The sequence below is a fragment of the Bombina bombina genome, chromosome 6 (assembly GCF_027579735.1).
Source record: "Bombina bombina isolate aBomBom1 chromosome 6, aBomBom1.pri, whole genome shotgun sequence".
NCBI classification, from domain to species: Eukaryota; Metazoa; Chordata; class Amphibia; order Anura; family Bombinatoridae; genus Bombina; species Bombina bombina.
The window spans coordinates 471148714-471162505 of NC_069504.1; the positions used below are offsets into that span (position 1 = coordinate 471148714).

The 13792-nt window shown below is 37.4% G+C and overlaps 1 protein-coding gene across 1 annotated transcript in view; it reads left to right on the forward strand.

The window, feature by feature from the left end:
• Positions 1-13792, forward strand: part of PSTPIP1 (proline-serine-threonine phosphatase interacting protein 1) — a 264296-nt gene that overhangs the window by 163546 nt on the left and 86958 nt on the right. Inside the window, exon 5 of the mRNA XM_053717260.1 lies at positions 11716-11822. Coding sequence (XP_053573235.1) covers positions 11716-11822 — 107 coding nt within the window. The remainder of the gene's footprint in view (positions 1-11715; positions 11823-13792) is intronic.

Genomic DNA, 13792 nt, shown 5'->3' on the forward strand with positions numbered 1-13792 from the left:
GGCAAAATTTGCCCCTTCCTATGCTAACCTCTATATGGGGTTCTGGGAGCGGTGCCACGTCTTTGGAGATGGTAATCCTTTTCGAAATAATATTGTTTTTTTCGGTCGGTACATTGATGACTTGGTGTTGGTGTGGGATGGGGACCAGCAATCGGTTGCTAGGTTCCTTGAATACGCCAACAGCAATCAATTCAATTTATCTTTCACTATGCAGGAAAACACACATACTATAAATTTTTTGGATGTTTCTTTAACATCCAACACTGAGACACATTCAATTGAGATTGAATTATACAGGAAAAGCACAGCAGGCAACACGATATTGCACTCAACATCATGTCACCCTAAACATACTATTGAGTCCATTCCATATGGACAATTAGTAAGAACAAAACGTAACTGTACTACGGATTCTAAATTTCAGATACATGCAGAAAGTACAAATCAGCGTCTAAAAGCCAAAGGGTACAATACAGAACTTTTGAACAAAACCAAAGCAAGAATAGATCCCCTAAATAGGGAGGATCTAATTTATAAAAGTAATACACGTAAACAGAAAGAATATACTAAACCAATCTTTATTACTAATTACAGTAAGGATTACAATAAGATCTGTAACATTGTACGGAATTGTCTTCCCATCCTTGAAAGCGATGTGAAACTTAAAAAAATTGTGGCTAATGGTTGCCTTTTTTCAGCACGAAAAGCGAAAACCTTGGGGAGCATTTTGGCCCCCTCCATGTTACCTACATGTAATGGTCAGACATGGCTCACAAAAAGGCTAGGTTGCTACAAATGTCAAGGTAGAATCTGTAAAACCTGTCCACATATTGAACAAGGGAACAGATTTAAATCGAGTACAACGGAAAAAGAATTTGACATACGTTATAGAATTACCTGTAACACCACACATATCATATACCTTTTGACATGCCAGGGATGTAAGAAACAGTACGTGGGGCGCACGAAACGTTCCCTACGTGACAGGGCCCTCCAACATTTGAGGGACATAGGAAATCCAGATTGTACTACCCCAATAGCGAAACACTTTAGGCAGGAACATAATTCAGATGATTCATTATTGACTATACAAGGCATAGACCATGTGCCAAGACATAGAAGAGGGGGAGACAGGGAGAGACGTTTGGACCAGAGGGAAGTGTTTTGGATATTTAATTTAAAAACCAAGCACCCTTCTGGTCTAAACTCCATTATGGATGTAGATTTATTTTATTGAATCTTTAATAAAATTCTTCCTTTGTAGATATAATTTTGACAAAGGAAACATTTGAGTTGATTGTAGATAAAAGATGTATTTCAAAAATGAAGTTTAAATATTAGTATGCATTGTTTTTCAAATATTCTAAATATAAAGTTTTTTGCTTGAACTAAGTTTTTTGCCCATAAGGGGTTAATAAGATACAGGTGCCTGCAATTATCTTAACTCCTTACCTTTAAATAGTACTAGTAGGTGTGGACACAAACTATGCCAGTGAACAAGGGCTGAGATCTGGCCCGAAACATGTTTGGCTATTTTTAGTCCTGAACATCTTGTTGCAGGCCTGTGACTGTTGTAAACTTTTAACTTTTGTGATGAATAAATTTTGAATTTTTTTTTTTTAAACAAATATCTCAAGTCCTCTTTCTGGAGTAGCGGGATTACAGAGTGTGTTTACTATATATATATATATATATATATATATATATATATATATATATATAAAATCCCATCAGTTGTACAGTGTTACCCTCCAATGGTCATCTGCCTGGGTGCCAACATTTTTCCGGAATATATATATATATATATAACATTTTCTGTTCACTTTCAGTTATCAGACTATAGCATAATCTGTATGAGATGTATCCCTTCCTATGTTGGCATTATGATGGGGACTTTTGTTCCTGCAAACTTTATATGTGTCATCAATAATACCACTAAAACCAACTCAAATTAAATCAATGATAATGAGGTCCAGAAATTCTCTTGATAAATATTATCTCTCATACGGCTAGATTACGAGTTGTGCGTTAGGGTAAAAAAGCAGCGTTAACAGGTCCTAACGCTGCTTTTTTACGCCCGCTGGTATTACGAGTCTTGCAGGTTTAGGGGCACCGCACACTTCTTTGGCCTTACCGCAAAACGACTTACGTAAACTTTGTAAAGTCTTTTTTCTTTGGGTGTTCCATAGCGCCGGTATTACGAGTCTGTCCTAGGAGGCCAAAAAGTGAGCGGTACACCCTACCCCGTCAAGAGTCCTAACGCATTTAAAAGTCAGTAGTTAAAGGGCCAGTAAACCTTAAAAATAATGTTATATAATTCTGCACATAGTGCAGAATTATATAACATTATATTAGTGCAAGTTTTTTATTATATAACATCTCCGGTATTTTTAATAAATATAAGAGGGTTTTCCAGACCCGCCCTCTGTGCTCTACTGAGCGGGTCTGGTTTTTCTTCAGAGCGCATCGGGCCAGCTGTTTAGTCACAGCCCGACCCGACCGCGCCATAACATTCAATGCAGCTCGCTCCTGCTCTGTCTAACAGCAGGAGCGAGCTGCAAAAAATAAAACACCTAACGGATGCGCAATGTCTATCTACCTGTCAACCGCAATCCCCACCGCAATAACTAATAAAGTCTATTAACCCCTAAACCGCCATAGCCCACATAGCCTATTAAATGTATTAACCCCTAATCTGCCGCTGCCAACGTCGCCGCCACTATAATAAAGTTATTAACCCCTAAACCTAAGTCTAACCCTAACACCCCCCTAACTTAAATAGTATTTAAATAAATCTAAATAATATTACTATTATTAACTAAATTATTCCTTTTTAAAACTAAATACTTACCTGTAAAATAAATCTTAACCTAAGTTACAATTACACCTAACACTAAACTATCATTAAATAAATTAAATTAATAAACTAGAATTACCTAAAATTAAATACAATTAAATAACATAAACTATAGTATAAAAAAACAAACACTAAATTACAGAAAATAAAAAAAATTACAAGAAGTTTAAACTAATTACACCTAATCTAAGCCCCCTAATAAAATAAAAAAGCCCCCCAAAATAATAAAATTCCCTTCCCTATACTAAATTACAAATAGCCCTTAAAAGGGCTTTTTGCGGGCCATTGCCCCAAAGTAATCAGCTCTTTTACCTGTAAAAAAGAAATACAAACCCCCCCAACATTAAAACCCACCACCCACTCACCCAACCTTACTCTAAAACCCACCCAATCCCCCCTTAAAAAAAAACTAACACTAACCCCTTGAAGACCACCCTACCTTGAGCCGTCTTCACCCAGCCGGGCAGAAGTCTTCATCCGATCCGGGCAGAAGAGGTCCTCCAGCCGGGCAGAAGTCTTCATCCAAGCGGCATCTTCTATCTTCTTCCATCCGACCAGGAGCGGCTACATCTTGAAGACATCCGACACGGAGCATCCTTCCTGGCCAACGACTAACCGACGAATGAAGGTTCCTTTAAATGACATCATTTAAGATGGCGTCCCTTCAATTCCGATTGGCTGATAGAATTCTATCAGCCAATCGGAATTAAGGTAGGAAAAATTCTATTGGCTGATCCAATCAGCCAGTAGGATTGACTTTGCATTCTATTGGCTGTTCCAATCAGCCAATAGAATGCGAGCTCAATCCTATTGGCTGATTGCATCAGCCAATAGGATTTTTCCTACCTTAATTCCAATTGGCTGATAGAATTCTATCAGCCAATCGGAATTGAAGGGACGCCATCTTGGATGACATCATTTAAAGGAACCTTCATTCGTCGGTTAGTCTTTGGCCAGGAAGGATGCTCCGCATCGGATGTCTTCAAGATGGAGCCGCTCCTGGTCGGATGGAAGAAGATAGAAGATGCCGCTTGGATGAAGACTTCTGCCCGGCTGGAGGACCTCTTCTGCCCGGATCAGATGAAGACTTCTGCCCGGCTAGAGGACCTCTTCTGCCCGGATCGGATGAAGACTTCTGGCCGGCTGGGTGAAGACGGCTCAAGGTAGGGTGGTCTTCAAGGGGTTAGTGTTAGGTTTTTTTAAGGGGGGATTCGGTGGGTTTTAGAGTAAGGTTGGGTGTGTGGGTGGTGGGTTTTAATGTTGGGGGGTTGTATTTCTTTTTTACAGGTAAAAGATCTGATTAATTTGGGGCAATGCCCTGCAAAAAGCCATTTTAAGGGCTATTTGTAATTTAGTATAGGGTAGGGAATTTTATTATTTTGGGGGCTTTTTTATTTTATTAGGGGGCTTAGATTAGGTGTAATTAGTTTAAACTTCTTGTAATTTTTTTTTATTTTCTGTAATTTTAGTGTTTTGGTTTTTTTTGTACTATAGTTTATTTTATTTAATTGTATTTAATTTTAGGTAATTGTAGTTTATTAATTTAATTTATTTAATGATAGTGTAGTGTTAGGTGTAATTGTAACTTAGGTTAGGATTTATTTTACAGGTAAATTTGTAGTTATTTTAACTAGGTAGCTATTAAATAGTTATTAACTATTTAATAGCTATTGTACCTAGTTAAAATAAATACAAACTTGCCTGTAAAATAAAAATAAATCCTAAAATAGCTACAATGTAATTATTAATTATATTGTAGCTATCTTAGGGTTTATTTTTAAATAGGAATAATTTAGTTAATAATAGTAATATTATTTAGATTTATTTAAATAATATTTAAGTTAGGGGGTGTTAGGGTTAGGGTTAGACTTAGGTTTAGGGGTTAATAACTTTATTATAGTGGCGGCGACGTTGGAAGTGGCAGATTAGGGGTTAATACATTTAATAGGCTATGTGGGCTATGGCGGTTTAGGGGTTAATACTTGAATAGGTTAATTGCGTTGTGGGCTATCGCGGTTTAGGGGTTAATAATTTAGTTATTACTTGCGGTGTTGGTTTGATGGCGGATATAGGGGTTAATAGTTTAAATAGGCATATTGCGTTGTGGGGGGTTGTCGGTCTAGGGGTCAATACATTTAATATTAGTAATGAGAGGGGGGGATTGCGGATATAGGGGTTTTACGTGTCGGGCTTATTTTTGGGAGGCGTGTTAGACTTTTACGGGAGATTTGTTAATTTCTTTACTTTTCTTAGGCGCCGGCAGTTTCTAAAGTGCCGTAAGTCACTAGCGACTCCAGAAATTTGTATTTACGCTTATTTCTGGACATCGCTAGTTGATCCAACTTACGCCACTTAGGAAATGCCGGCGCCATATATGTAATACCCCGATGTGCGAGGTGAAATTACAGGCGGCGCAGGTTTCCACGCTTGCACCGAAACCTGCGCCGTATATTTGATTGCGCCCATTAATTGTATATTCTGAATCTGCTGGTCCTGCCGAAAAAAATTATATATAATTTGTGTGAGTCACTCTGAAATATGAGTTACAAAAGTGTTTAAATATAAGCAGCAAAAATGCTCAAAATTATCTTAGCACAGGGTTGTGAAAAAGTCCTAGCAGCGAAGGGGTTAAAGGGGAATACTCTTTATTAGTGTGTTCTTTTTAAGGAACTGAGACAAGAAATGTGAATTTGTGTGTACGACATGCACATATGTATATACACTGGAAAACTAAACATTTATTAAAGCAATACATTCTCATTCTGATGCAATAACAACTCTCTAAGCACTATTAATATTTATATTGCATTATTGATTATATACATCAAAAAAGATACATTTTGCTGTAATTTTTATAACAATTTTTAAGGTTATTTGGATATATTCTGCATTGCTATTCTTTGATAAAACATAATTTATGTAAGAACTTACCTGATAAATTCATTTCTTTCATATTAGCAAGAGTCCATGAGCTAGTGACGTATGGGATATACATTCCTACCAGGAGGGGCAAAGTTTCCCAAACCTCAAAATGCCTATAAATACACCCCTCACCACACCCACAAATCAGTTTAACGAATAGCCAAGAAGTGGGGTGATAAGAAAAAAGTGCGAAAGCATCAAAAATAAGGAATTGGAATAGTTGTGCTTTATACAAAAAAATCATAATCACCACAAAAAAAGGGTGGGTCTCATGGACTCTTGCTAATATGAAAGAAATAAATTTATCAGGTAAGTTCTTACATAAATTATGTTTTCTTTCATGTAATTAGCAAGAGTCCATGAGCTAGTAACGTATGGGATAATAAATACCCAAGATGTGGAACTTCCATGCAAGAGTCACTAGAGAGGGAGGGATAAAATAAAGACAGCCAATTCCGCTGAAAAATAATCCACACCCCAAACAAAGTTTAAATCTTATAATGAAAAAAAAACTGAAATTATAAGCAGAAGAATCAAACTGAAACAGCTGCCTGAAGTACTTTTCTACCAAAAATTGCTTCAGAAGAAGAAAACACATCAAAATGGTAGAATTTAGTAAAAGTATGCAAAGAAGACCAAGTTGCTGCTTTGCAAATCTGATCAAGCGAAGCTTCATTCCTAAACGCCCAGGAAGTAGAAACTGACCTAGTCGAATGAGCTGTAATCCTTTGAGGCGGAGTTCTACCCGACTCAACATAAGCATGATGAATCAAAGACTTTAACCAAGAGGCCAAAGAAATAGCAGAGGCCTTTTGACCTTTCCTAGAACCAGAAAAGATAACAAATAGACTAGAAGTCTTTCGGAAATCTTTAGTAGCTTCAACATAATATTTCAAAGCTCTTACTACATCCAAAGAATGTAAAGATCTTTCCTTAGAATTCTTAGGATTAGGACACAATGAAGGAACCACAATTTCTCTACTAATGTTGTTAGAATTCACAACCTTAGGTAAAAATTTAAATGAAGTCCGCAACACTGCCTTATCCTGATGAAAAATCAGAAAAGGAGATTCACAAGAAAGAGCAGATAACTCAGAAACTCTTCTAGCAGAAGAGATGGCCAAAAGAAACAAAACTTTCCAAGAAAGTAATTTAATATCCAGAGAATGCATAGGTTTAAAAGGAGGAGCTTGTAGAGCTCCCAGAACCAAATTTAAACTCCAAGGAGGAGAAATTGACTTAATGACAGGTTTGATACGAACCAAAGCCTGTACAAAACAAAGAATATCAGGAAGATTAGCAATCTTTCTGTGAAACAGCACAGAAAGAGCAGAAATTTGTCCTTTCAAGGAACTTGCAGACAAACCTTTATCCAGACCATCCTGAAGAAACTGTAAAATTCTAGGAATTCTAAAAGAATGCCAGGAAAATTGATGATAAGAACACCAAGAAATGTAAGTCTTCCAGACTCGATAATATATCTTCCTAGACACAGATTTACGAGCCTGTAACATAGTATTAATTACGGAGTCAGAGAAAACTCTATGACTAAGAATCAAGCGTTCAATCTCCATACCTTCAAATTTAATGATTTGAGATCCTGATGGAAAAATGGGCCTTGAGATAGAAGGTCTGGTCTTAACGGAAGAGTCCAAGGTTGGCAAGAAGCCATCCGAACAAGATCCGCATACCAAAACCTGTGAGGCCATGCTGGGGCCACCAGCAGTACAAACGAACGCTCCTTTAGAATCTTGGAAATCACTCTTGGAAGAAGAACTAGAGGCGGAAAGATATAGGCAGGATGATACTTCCAAGGAAGTGACAATGCATCCACTGCCTCCGCCTGAGGATCCCTGGATCTGGACAGATACCTGGGAAGTTTCTTGTTTAGATGAGAAGCCATCAGATCTATTTCTGGAAGACCCCAGATTTGAACAATCTGAAGAAATACCTCTGGGTGAAGAGACCATTCGCCCGGATGTAACGTCTGGCGACTGAGATAATCCGCTTCCCAATTGTCTATACCTGGGATGTGAACCGCAGAAATTAGACAGGAGCTGGATTCCGCCCATACAAGTATTCGAGATACTTCTTTCATAGCCAGAGGACTGTGAGTCCCCCCTTGATGATTGATATATGCCACGGTTGTGACATTGTCCACTGAAAACAAATGAACGATTCTCTCCTCAGAAGAGGCCACGACTGAAGAGCTCTAAAAATCGCACGGAGTTCCAAAATGTTGATTGGTAATCTCGCCTCCTGAGATTCCCAAACCCCCTGCGCTGTCAGAGACCCCCATACCGCTCCCCAACCTGTCAGACTCGCATCTGTTGAGATCACAGTCCAGGTTGGAAGAACAAAAGAAGCCCCTTGAATTAAACGATGGTGATCTGTCCACCACGTCAGAGAGTGTCGTACAATCGGATTTAAAGATATTAACTGTGATATCTTTGTATAATCCCTGCACCACTGGTTCAGCATACAGAGCTGAAGAGGTCGCATGTGAAAATGAGCAAAGGGGATCGCGTCCGATGCAGCAGTTATAAGACCTAGAATTTCCATGCATAAGGCTACCGACGGGAATGATTGAAACCAAAGGTTTTGACAGGCTGAAATCAATTTCAGACGTCTCTTGACCGTCAGAGACAAAGTCATGGACACTGAATCTATTTGGAAACCTAAAAAGGTTACCCTTGTCTGAGGAATCAATTAACTCTTTGGTAAATTGATCCTCCAACCATGTTCTTGAAGAAACGACACAAGTCGATTCGTATGAGATTCTGCTAAATGTGAAGACTGAGCCAGTACCAAGATATCGTCCAAATAAGGAAATACCACAATACCCTGTTCTCTGATTACAGATAGAAGGGCACCGAGAACTTTTGAAAAAATCCTTGGAGCCATTGCTAGGCCGAACGGCAAAGCCACAAATTGGTAATGCTTGTCCAGAAAAGAGAATCTCAGAAACTGAAAGTGATCTGGATGAATCGGAATATGTAGATATGCATCCTGCAAATCTATTGTGGACATATAATGCCCTTGCTGAACAAAAGGCAGAATAGTCCTTATAGTTACCATTTTGAATGTTGGTATCCTTACATAACGATTCAATATTTTTAAATCCAGAACTGGTCTGAAGGAATTCTCCTTCTTTGGTACAATGAATAGATTTGAGTAAAACCCCAGCCCCTGTTCCAGAACTGGAACTGGCAAAATTACTCCAGCCAACTCTAGATCTGAAACACATTTCAGAAATGCCTGAGCCTTCACTGGATTTATTGGAATGCGAGAAAGAAAAAATCTTCTTGCAGGTGGCCTTACCTTGAAACCTATTCTGTACCCTTGTGAAACAATGTTCTGAATCCAAAGACTGTGAATCGAATTAATCCAAATTTCTTTGAAAAATCGTAATTTGCCCCCTACCAGCTGCGCTGGAATGAGGGCCGCACCTTCATGTGGACTTGGGAGCTGGTTTTGGCTTTCTAAAAGGCTTGGATTTATTCCAGACTGGAGACAGTTTCCAAACAGAAACCGTTCCTTTAGGGGAAGGATCAGGCTTCTGTTCCTTATTCTGACGAAAGGAACGAAAACGATTAGCAGCCCTATATTTACCTTTAGATTTTTTATCCTGAGGTAAAAAAGTTCCTTTCCCCCCAGTAACAGTTGAAATAATAGAATCCAACTGAGAACCAAACAATTTATTACCTTGGAAAGAAAGGGAAAGCAAAGTTGACTTAGAAGACATATCAGCATTCCAAGTTTTAAGCCATAAAGCTCTTCTAGCTAGAATAGCTAAAGACATATACCTGACATCAACTCTGATATCAAAGATGGCATCACAAATAAAGTTATTAGCATGTTGAAGAAGTTTAACAATGCTATGAGTATTATGATCAAAGCCTCCAACCAAAAAGTGGAAGCTGCAGCAACATCAGCCAAAGAAATAGCAGGCCTAAGAAGATTACCTGAACATAAATAAGCTTTCCTTAGAAAGGAATCAATCTTCCTATCTAAAGGATCCTTAAAGGAAGTACTATCTGCCGTAGGAATAGTAGTACGCTTAGCAAGAGTAGAGATAGCCCCATCAACTTTAGGGATTTTGTCCCAAAACTCTAATCTGTCAGATGGCACAGGATACAATTTCTTAACGCTTTTAGAAGGAGTAAAAGAATTACCCAGATTATTCCATTCCCTAGAAATTACTTCAGAAATAGCATCAGGGACAGGAAAAACTTCCGGAATAACTACAGGAGGTTTAAAAACCGAATTTAAACGCTTATTAGATTTAGTATCAAGAGGACTAGAATCTTCAATTTCTAAAGCGATTAAAACTTCTTTAAGTAAAGAACGAATAAATTCCATTTTAAATAAATATGAAGATTTATCAGTGTCAATATCTGAGACAGAATCCTCTGAACCAGAAAAATCCTTGTCAGAAACAGACAAATCAGAATGATGATGTTCATTTAAAAATTCATCTGAGAAATGAGAAGTTTTAAAAGACCTTTTACGCTTACTGGAAGGAGGAATAACAGACATAGCCTTCCTAATAGATTTAGAAACAAAATCTCTTATATTAACAGGAACATCCTGAGTATTAGATGTTGATGGAACAGCAACAGGTAATGGAATATTACTAATGGAAATTTTATCTGCATTAGCAAGTTTATCATGACATTCATCACAAACTACAGCCGGAGGAACAGATACCACAAGTTTACAACAAATGCACTTAACTTTGGTAGGACCAGCATCAGGCAGCGTTTTTCCAGAAGTAGCTTCTGATCCAGGGTCAATCTGAGACATCTTGCAATATGTAAGAGAAAAAACAACATATAAAGCAAAATCTATCAAATTCCTTAAATGACAGTTTCAGGAATGGGAAAAAATGCCAATGAACAAGCCTCTAGTAACCAGAAGCAAAAGAAAAATGAGACTTAAATAATGAGAAAAAAATGTGGAGACAAAAATGACGCCCACATTTTTTTAGCGCCAAAAAAGACGCCCACATTATTGGCGCCTAAATGCTTTTGGCGCAAAGAATGACGCCACATCCGGTGACGCCGACACTTTTGGGGCAAAACGTCAAAAAAATTACGCAATCACGAACAACTTCCGGCGACAAGTATGACGCCGGAAATGACAAAGAATTTTTTTGCGCCAAAAAAGTCCGCGCCAAGAATGACGCAATAAAATGAAGCATTTTCAGGCCCCGCGAGCCTAACAGCCCACAGAGAAAAAAGTCAATTTAAAGGTAAGAAAAAAATTGATAATTCATATGCATTATCCCAAATAATGAAACTGTCTGTCTGAAATAAGGAATATTGAACATCCTGAATCAAGGCAAATAAATGTTTAAACACAAATATTTAGAACTTTTACATAAAAGTGCCCAACCATAGCTTAGAGTGTCACAAAAAATAAGATTTACTTACCCCAGGACACTCATCTACATGTAGTAGAAAGCCAAACCAGTACTGAAACGAGAATCAGTAGAGGTAATGGTATATATAAGAGTATATCGTCGATCTGAAAAGGGAGGTAAGAGATGAATCTCTACGACCGATAACAGAGAACCTATGAAAAAGATCCCGTAGAAGGAGACCATTGAATTCAAATAGGCAATACTCTCTTCACATCCCTCTGACATTCACTGCACGCTGAGAGGAAAACCGGCTCCAACCTGCTGCGAAGCGCATATCAACGTAGAATCTAGCACAAACTTACTTCACCACCTCCATGGGAGGCAAAGTTTGTAAAAACTGATTTGTGGGTGTGGTGAGGGGTGTATTTATAGGCATTTTAAGGTTTGGGAAACTTTGCCCCTCCTAGTAGGAATGTATATCCCATACGTCACTAGCTCATGGACTCTTGCTAATTACATGAAATAAATATGTTTTGTTTTGATATTTATGCAAATATTCTTCATATTTTAGAGATTGAGAATATAGGTAACTCACACATCCAACTGGCACTGACGCTGAGGGAAGAAATAATACGTTTAGAGAACTTCAGAGAAAAACAGAAAGAACTAAGGAAAAAGGTGAGAGCTGTATGCAGGATACAAGGAAATAGTATAATTACAATTAGACACATGAGGTTTTAGTTAAATTATTCATTATATGAGTTTTACGCAGACCGCAACAAAATACCGTTAATAACTTTTATTTTGGTATATGACATTAATATCTTTTGCGTATTGAAGAACTACACTATTGGGTATATTTATATATAAAATTATTCCATAGCTGACTTACTACAAATTATGAGCTAACACCCAGTCCACTGATACAGTCAGTTGTGAGAAGGAGAGCTGAATGTCTTGGGTTCCGACCCTACCTTCTCTTTTCACCTGCTGCAGATTGCAATCATTGTTTTTCTAATGTTTAGCAGATCTGCAAACACATTATCAGATTGCAGAAAAAGGTCCCTATACTATATAGAGTGACCAGATGTGAGGGGTTAAAAAAGGTACACTTCGTCAATGACACACAACATACTCAAAATCAAAAGGGTGAATTATTAGACTAAATTTTGGGTATTGCATTTCAAACCATTTATTTAATTAAATAATTAATGAAAATAATAACTGCCTATCAGCTAGATTACAAGTTTTGCGTTATGAGTTAAAAAGCATTGTTATGCTTCATAACGCTGCTTTTTCCCTAACGCTGCTATTAGAAGTCTTGTAGGTATAGGTGTACCGCACACCTTTTTGGCCGTTATGCAACGTCAGTACCACACTTTTAAAAAAACGTCCTTTTTTAATGGGACTTCCATAGCGCCGGTATTACATGTTTTGCGGTGAGGCTAAAAAGTGAGCGGTACACCCTATAACCACAAGATCCGTACCGCCATCTAAAGTCAGTAGTTATGAGTTTTACGTTACAAAGCTGTAGCATAAAGCTCATAACTAAAGTGTTACAAAGTACACTAACACCCATAAACTACCTATTAACCCCTAAACCGAGGCCCTCCCGCATCACAAACACTATAATAAAGTTATTAACCCCTAATCTGCCGCTCCGGACATCGCCACCACTATTAAAATGTATTGACCCCTATTCCGCCGCTGACATTGTCACCACTATAATAAAGTTATTAACCCCTAAACCGCCACCCTCCCACATCGCAAACACTACTTAAAGGGACACTGAACCCAATTTTTTTCTTTCATGATTCAGATAGAGCATGCAATTTTAAGCAACTTTCTATTTTACTCCTATTATCAAATTGTCTTCATTCTCTTGGAATCTTTATTTGAAAATCAAGAATGTAAGTTAAGATGCCGGTCCATTTTTGGTGAACAACCTGGGTTGTTCTTGCTGATTGGTGGATTGATTTAACCGACCAATAAACAAGTGCTGAACCAAATAGGAGTAAATTAGAAAGTTGCTTAAAATTACATGCTCTGTCTGAATCACGAAAGAAAAAATTTGGGTTCAGTGTCCCTTTAAATATTATTAACCCCTAATCTGCCGTCCACCCACACCGCCGCTATAATAAACCTATTAACCACTAAACCGCAAGCCCCCCACAACGAAATATACTAAATTAAACTATTAACCCCTAAACCTCTGGCCTCCCACATCACTTCATAAATATATTAACCCCTAAGCCTAAATCTAACCCTAACCCTAAAACCCCCTAACTTAAATATAATTAAAATAAATCTAAAAAAACCTTACAATTATTACCTAAATAATTCCTATTTAAAACTAAATACATACCTACCTATAAAATAAAACCTAAGCTAGCTACAATATAACTAATAGTTATAATATTTTAGCTATCTTAGGTTTTATTTTTATTTCACAGGTAAGTTTGTATTTATATTAACTAGGTAGACTAGTTATTAAATAGTTATTAACTATTTATTAGGAACCTAGTTAAAAACTAACCTGCCTTGCACTAAAACCTAACATTACAATAAAATAAAATAAATTAAATTAATAAAATACAATTATCTAAATTACAAAAAAAATAAACACTAAATTACACAAAATAAAAAAC